The sequence below is a fragment of the Callionymus lyra genome, chromosome 16 (assembly GCF_982586985.1).
Source record: "Callionymus lyra chromosome 16, fCalLyr1.hap1.1, whole genome shotgun sequence".
NCBI classification, from domain to species: domain Eukaryota; kingdom Metazoa; phylum Chordata; class Actinopteri; order Syngnathiformes; family Callionymidae; genus Callionymus; species Callionymus lyra.
In genome coordinates this window covers 4,043,349-4,051,157 of record NC_141833.1, presented here as the reverse complement: position 1 = coordinate 4,051,157, position 7,809 = coordinate 4,043,349, and the positions used below count along the sequence as shown (strand labels likewise).

The following is a 7,809-nucleotide window of genomic DNA, read 5'->3' as shown; positions in this document are numbered from 1 at the left end:
CATCTTTGTCTTCATGTGCATCGTGTGATTATTTATTTGTGTCATGGGGACATGATGTGTGAACAATAATGACCAAATGCAGATCAATTTATAGATTCAATGTTAGAAAACAGGATGCGTTTGAAATTTTCTTAAATAATGACCTTATATTTTGTTTGTTTTTTCCCCATCAGCTGCACGTACCAGACGTTTTATTATAAATTCTACATTTTAGTTATATTAAATAAACGTCAACATTGGAGGATCCAGTTAGCCTCACGTGACGTGCAAGTCCTGCAGTTTTGAGTCATTTTAAAAGGAAGAAAAGGTTGCTACCAGGCAAAAGCAGCATTTTATCCAGCCTTTGTTTTTGATTGATTTGACATGCGCATAATGCTGACTTTCTCCATCTCCTGACTAGAACGGTCTTTTTGTGCTGCTTGACTCGCTCACACACTCGCGGCTGTATTTGTCTTGCAAATCCATCCCCGCTGTGCCGCGTCACGAGCAGCAAAAGAGAGCAGTCGGACGTCAGTGAAGTTCAAACCAGTGAACAAGTGGAGAGGCTGTTCCATAGCTGCTGAAAAATGATGCATGCTTTGACTCCGCTGAAGCCTGGCAACTGACGGCGAAGGAAGAAAAAACACATTTAAAAAACTTCTTGTCCCTCGGGGCTCAGGGGAGAATTGGGGGGAACAAAGGTCCTCATGCGCACGACGGGAACCAGCAGCGCACAAAGTTGGAGATGGATGAAAACGCATATGTCGAAAAGGCCGTGACTGAAATTTGCATATCAGTAATCTATCACTTTTTCTCGTGTTATTCAGAGAATTTGCCAGATAAAAGTGTGTATCCATCATTTGGCAACTTTTCTTTCTCCTGCGTATCCGCCGGAGAAGTCTCCTAATAAAACACCCCATCATCCGTCTGAGATGAACCCCAGCTTCATTTCCATACTTCTTTCCCACTGTAATATTTCACGAGGAGGCACAAGAAAGCTGTGCACAATGCCTCTCGTATCGACTCGGCTTTCATTCGCCACAATCATCGTAGCGAGACGTCTTTGTGGGTAATTCAGCCAAAGCTGCTTCCCAAGTCCGGGACGCAGAGGTCAGGCCACCGTGTGCCGACCACCGAGGGAGGGCTGGAGGACCACAGGAAGCCTTTTGTCCGCCTCGCTCCACCACAGACTGCTTTTATATAAATATGTATTATTTAACGATGATATGGAGAAGTTTAAGCCGTTTTGTTTATTCAAAGACCATGTTTATATAAACACGTTTACATTAGAAAAATAATTAAGTATAGATAAAGTGTCCTTTAAAATAAAAAACAAGAAATTATATTTTAATTTGTGGATAGAAATATGGAGTTATAATTAGCAAAAAAAATACAATTATATATTGTACCGCATATGATTGGAATTTACGCGTATCCACCACTTTATATCCGTATTTTACATCGGAATAAAAACACAATATAGACATAAAAGATCGTCTAAAAAAACGTATCCTAACTGCACTTGTATCCCCTCTTTCTCTCCTGGGTGAATAACTCGGGGTGACTCCGTGCGCGCGCAGCGAGCGTCAGACTCCCGTGCGCAAAAATCCAACCTCTCCAAATGAAAGAGTCACGCTGCGTCTGCAATTACACTGAAAAGCTCTGCGAGACACGTCGTGTATATAAATTGTTTTTATTTTTTTCTGTATTCCCTCCTGGTCGTCTGGACGTCTTTAATGGGGATGTTTGTCGTGCGCACCGACGCCATTGTCGAGCGCATAAACTTGGGGGCCATTGAGAAGTTAAATATCCCGGAAAGAACACAAGTTAGTATCTCAAGGGCTTCGTGGAGACAAAAGACCAGCGCCTTAGCACCATATGCTTAATGGCTACAGCCGCCCGGCCATTATTAAAGGCAAAAAGTGGTCCTTTAAAAGTTGGAAAGGCTCCTTTATTTGAGTTAGATGGAGCACTTGCGCACAAAACCAGAAGCGCGCGTCGCCATTGACTCAGGCCTTTTCTTTTGCTTTCAGGAGTGAAGCGGCCACCGTCATCGCCCGTCTCACTCCAGCATAAGCTTTTCATCACCCGGCTTTGTTCTCCTTGAAAGTAATGCTGCGAATCAAAGAGATGACAATATTTTCTATCAGCCTGAAGACCCTGACAAGAGCCCTCGAGCTTTGGCAAAAATCAGGGCCGGTCATTCATCCTGTCACTCCGCACCTGTGGTCCCGCATTCACAGTATACAAACCTGTCTCCTTTAACATTAATTATTCACAAACGGCACAAAGACTGAAATAGAGCAGGTTGAAGTCTGGTCGTAGCTCCAAAATGTTTGGCTCCTCTGAAGATGTGCCCACCGCTTTATGTGTGTCCCTCGCCCGCGCCCGAGAGTTCCCCTCTTTCAGCATCGAGTAGCTCTACAGTGGACTTCTACAATCGCAGCATCTGCTTCATGATGCGGATGAAAATATGACACAAAAACGGTGGTGGAAGACGATTTGTTCCGACCTGGTAATGAGAAAGCGTCAATGGCGCATGACAAGGAGCGCCGTATGTTTTGCGGCGCTCCGGACTGTTTGCGGAGAATGCGCCAGGTGATGGAGAGGGAAGTGTCACAGAGAGATTTTAAGATGCGCCAAATCTTCTTTTATTCTCCTCGTCTAAAAAAAAAAACAACAAAAAAAACCCACCGCGCATAAATTTAATTGGCTTATCAAGGCGCTGGCTGTTAATGGGTCGGAGCCGCACAAAACAGGCGCGCGGACCTGTTTGGACTCGCACCGGTGTCACGTCATTGACGATACACAGGCTCGTGTTTTACAGTACCATATTGTGCCCCGGACAAAGGCTAATGGATCAGTAAAGACGCGGAAAACTGTGCCAACCCGTCCTGGAGACACTGCAAGGGCCTCCCTTTGCTTGTTTTGGACAGCTGCTGTCCAGGCGCACTAAGTTTTCCACCACCAGGTGCATCCATGGAGCTTAATGTGGAAGAACTGCGGAACTTCATTTAAGTAACACTCGTCTTAAGTCATAACATTTGACTTGATCTTGATATAGTCATCATTTCAAAGAAATAGAAATGTGGTGAATAAAAAACTTCACTGTACGTAATAGTCGCAATATAACTAAATACTTACATATTAATATACAAATATATATATATATATATATATTTATAAATATATATTATATATATATATATATATATATATATATATATATATATATATATATATATATATTAGAGCGAACTGTGTTACAATTCGTCTTAACAATGAAGTGCACTCTTCATATTAGTTGTCTTAGACGTGCGTGCTCATCGACTCCCAAATAAACTTGTTTAAACATAAATTCTCAATTGATGACACTCACTTTTTAGCAATTTTTTCATGAAAAAACATGTTTTGAAAAAAAATAGGGATGTAAAGTTTGTTGTAATTTGTTGAAATTGTGACTGTATCTCGATGTAATTTCACTATTTTAAACGAGATTGATCGTAATAAGTAAGAATTTTTACACATCTCAATTATATTTATTGTATTGCTGCAGGTTGATCAATTGTATACAGGAATGTATACATGTATTTTATTAGCTGACTGAGTCCCGTTATTACCCCTATCATATTCTAGCAAAACCAACGGTAAAAAAAAAATGAAAAAGTTAAATACTGAAAATGCTACCAAAACAGACAAATATTACAACACTCATATTGAACTCACAATTTAAAACGAAATTCTGTCAGATATAAAAAACAAACAAACTTTTAATATATCATATAAACTCTGCACCAAGATGAATAAATCCTATTTTCATGATCTTTTCACGTAAGAAAATCTAACATTTTCATATTTTAATAGTTCCTATGTAGGAGAAATGTTTAAGTTTATATATAAACTATGACTATATGAATAAATTGGAACAGTTATAGGTATAGAATTCTACAAGTGCGCACTCACCTGTTGATGTTTCCTGCAGAGCTTCCTCTGCTGCCGCTGACTCCAGACTGTTGCCCGCATGCTTATATGTGGGGTAACAATGAGGGGTGACACATGTTGGTGGACACTCTACCACGGGAAACTGTCACCCTCGGAGCACCTGCAACATCTCATTACCATATTACCCTCATTTTGGGCTGTGGTATTTATGCCACTTTCTCACTCCATCATCGTTAATCTCAACACTTCTTTGACACACTGTCGTTTTTTTGTAATTATAAACAAAACACAAAATTTCTGTTTTTTTGTATTACCTAACAATAACCCCATAATGTTTATATTTTGTATATGCAAGTGTTGTGCCGAGAGTTGTTACGAGTCTGCTGTTCGAATCTTTACATATTAAATATAAATAAACCTTTATTAAATATATATACATATATATACCCAAAGCCGGCTTAGTGGTTTTTATAATGTGTAAAATTCCGAATTTATTGATGAAATCCAGCCTACACCCATCATTATGCGATTATTTGTGAATGCGTAACTTAGTGTAAAGTGCGTTGGGAGCTGAAAGGCCTTGAATGAAATATATAAGTAAGAGCCATTTGCCATTTAGTTACAAACATTTTATTGAAGAACTAAACAATTCGTTTATACCAGCTGTAAAGTCAAGTGTAAACGTATCTTCATCATACGGTATATACAGCCTCAATCCAACATAGTGCTTAATTTGTTTGCACATTTATTTAAAGTCACCATAATATTTCATGGACATTTATTTTAATTACTCAAAAAAGTTTAAACAGACAGAAGATTTTTATAAAAATATAAATTTTATTATTTCAATTAAATTACATTATAATTTATATAAACATTTGAAACAAAGGAAGAATAAATACACGATTGCCAGTTGCACAAATTACAAAAATAAAATCATCCAGTTGATATAAATACTGTCATATAAATGCTTTTGACAGACAGTTCAGGCCACCAGCTTGAATGGAGGCTCATTCTCGATGTCCGCCAGGACGGACTTGTGCAGTTTGCGGGGGTCCTCGGGGGTCCAGACTCTGGAGGTGCGGATGATGTTCTGCTCGCGGAGCTGCTTCTCGTCCGTCCAGGAGAGCGAGTGTCCGGCCAGAGGTGGGAGGCCGTAGTCTGGGTCACTGGGTGATGGAGAACCTGGAGGAGAAAGCGACAGTTTTAATATTTTTTCCAATGACTTTTGGGTTGAGATTGTGAATCGAGCGAGACTTACGAGTTCCTCGGTGACAGATGATGACTTTCTTGGGTTGCACGAGGGTCTCGTTGTTGGAGTTGCTGATGGGCAGGTCGGACTGGACCAGCTCGGCCAGAAAGTTGATGTAACCGATGGCCAGCCGCAGCGTGTCCACCTTGGACAGCCGCTTCTCGTAAGGCAAGGTGGGGATGTGCGAGCGGAGACCCTCGAAGGCGTCGTTGATGGACTGCATCCTCCTCCTCTCGCGGATGTTGGCCGCCTGCCTCAGCTGCTGCATCTCCATCTCCGACCTCAGCCGCCGCCGGCTCCTGTGCAGGGGCCCGCCGGGGTGCCCCAGGCGCGGGGACAGGTCCGGGGTGCTGTCCGCGCAGCTGTACGAGAAGCTGGAGGAGGACGAGGAGAAGGACAGGTTGCCCAGGTCGTAGTCGCCATCGTGAGCGTCGCCCCTATTGTCTTTGCCATAATAGTCTCGGAAATGACTGGCGAGGAAATCCACGTCATCGTCTAAAAAGTCGTCTGCGTCTAAAGGTCCGTCCCTGGAGGACTGGTCCGTGAAGAACTCGTCGTCGTCGAAGTAAGGAGGCGAGGAGAAGGACTCCAGGCCGGAGAATGGGTCCAGGACGCTCTCCATGCTTTGTTTTTGTTTTCTTTTTTAAAAGACCGCGAGAGACAATAGTCCGCTGCTCTGAGTGTGAGGTCGAGTCACCACTTGTCACTTCTCAAACTTTTGGACGAGCAGGCACGCGAGGATGCTTTATAGCGACATCCAGAGTCGCGTGCCGTCCGAGGAGAATAGCCAACCAATCAGAGAGCGGTCCGCGAGGCGCATCTAGCGCTGAAGCCACCCCCCCTCCTCCCCCCTCTGACTCCACGCTCCTCTCAGCGAGTCCACGTCCCTGATTTGTTTGGGTTTTTGTTCCATAGAAATATAAAGAAACAACCTGGAACTAAAAAAAACAAACTATTAATGAAAAAACACAATTTAGATTTGAGTTACTCTATTGTGAATTAAAGACATTTAAACTTATAATTGACCAAAAAGCAGAATTTAAAAAAAATGAAGACGCACATCGGCATCGTTGTTATTGTGAATAAATGTATTGTTATAATTTCACCACAAAAATAGAAAGAAACGAGAATCTACATTTTACCAACAAGAAAATTCACATCTTCATATTTATGTTTTATTTATAACAACCAAATTATATATTTTGTAGTTGGTGATCTTCGTAAATATGACTGTTAAATCACTTATTACTTATTAAAATATATATTTTATTACTACTTTAATTTAAAAGAGGGGCCAAATCGACATCATCTCACTATAAACGAGTCGCTGCAGGGTTGGTGCATTTGTTCACAGAAAAAAAAGAGACTTGTTGACTCATCGAGTCGTTTATTTACCCCGCAGATTCTTTGCCGTAAATACATGCACCAGTAGCGAGCTGGGTGCTTACTTATGCAGTCAGTGCGGACCTCAATGGCGGAGCAGGTCCCCAATAAAGACACAGTGGTGGCCCCGGGGCGCACACCCTCCTGACACCTCGCACGACAAATTATTGCTCCTCGGTACACCGTCGGCAGACTGCCTACTGGTCCGGTCTGTAAGTAGCCAATCCATTCACCCCTTTCACTGAGGGGGCTCACTTTGTTCTGTACTAAATAAAAAGAGCCGGAGCGTGAAAGCGCCCGTGCGCGCTCGCAACACGTGTAGACGCAGGACGCTGGACGCGGTCGTGGGAAGAACACCACTTGCGCGCCCACCACCGAAACACCAGGTCGGGTTCTAAAAAGGGGGCTGTTTAACTTCCACATAATAAAGCTGTATGGATGAGCGATTAAACGCACCAATGCTCAAACATGGGTGCAGGTGCGACCCTCACCCGCACGCATGTTGAATTTAACATTAGAATTATGCGTGGGAACGCATATTTTTAAACATAAATTAAAATCTTAATGCATGGTTATATAATAAAGTACAATACTGATAATTATCAAATCATATTTCAAATAAATCAACAAGTAAACTTGTTTTTTTCTGAAAAAGAAAATTTAAATTTGATCTTCCTTTAAAATTTCCTTTATATTTTTCATTGTCTTTATTAGCGACGTAGATTGTCGTGAAGTGTGTCAATGTGGATTTCCCCGCCCCAACCATGGTCAGGGTGTGCAGTCCATTAACGTGCCGTGACCGCGCTCCCTGCCATCTCTTTCACGGAAGCTCTCCCAGTGTGAAGGAGAGACTGCACCAAGTGTTTCTGTTCCCATGAAACAGCCCGGTCTGCAGCAGGCTGCACGCGGATCGTGCGCATACTAACTAACAAACTTTGCATGACAGGCAGAAACCAAACATCTCAATAAAATGTTTAAAATAAATTAAATTATTGGTTAGAAATAAGGCTGGTTCATGAAAATCATTTATTTATTGATTGCGGGGATTCAAATTTGGTCATTAATTAAAAAAAAAATACAATAAGTTTTAAAGGGTTAAAATAAAAATGCTGAAAGTGAACAGTGTATCTATAAAAAAAAAGGATGGAAAAAAAGGGAATTAGAGCGGCGGCTAATCTTCATGACACTGGGATTGAGAGGTCTAATCCATGTAATCTCTGACAGTCCAGGGATTATCCATCTGTGACTCAAAC

The 7,809-nt window shown here is 41.7% G+C and overlaps 1 protein-coding gene across 1 annotated transcript; it reads right to left on the bottom strand.

Annotated features, from left to right (window-relative positions):
• Positions 1-4,906: 4,906 nt before the first annotated feature.
• ptf1a (pancreas associated transcription factor 1a) lies at positions 4,907-5,795 on the bottom strand. Its single transcript, XM_087811258.1, has 2 exons — positions 5,183-5,795; positions 4,907-5,106 (listed from the first exon to the last, which is right to left on the bottom strand). Exons 1-2 carry the CDS (start codon positions 5,793-5,795, stop codon positions 4,907-4,909), a joined length of 813 nt encoding a protein of 270 aa, XP_087667384.1.
• Positions 5,796-7,809: the final 2,014 nt, after the last annotated feature.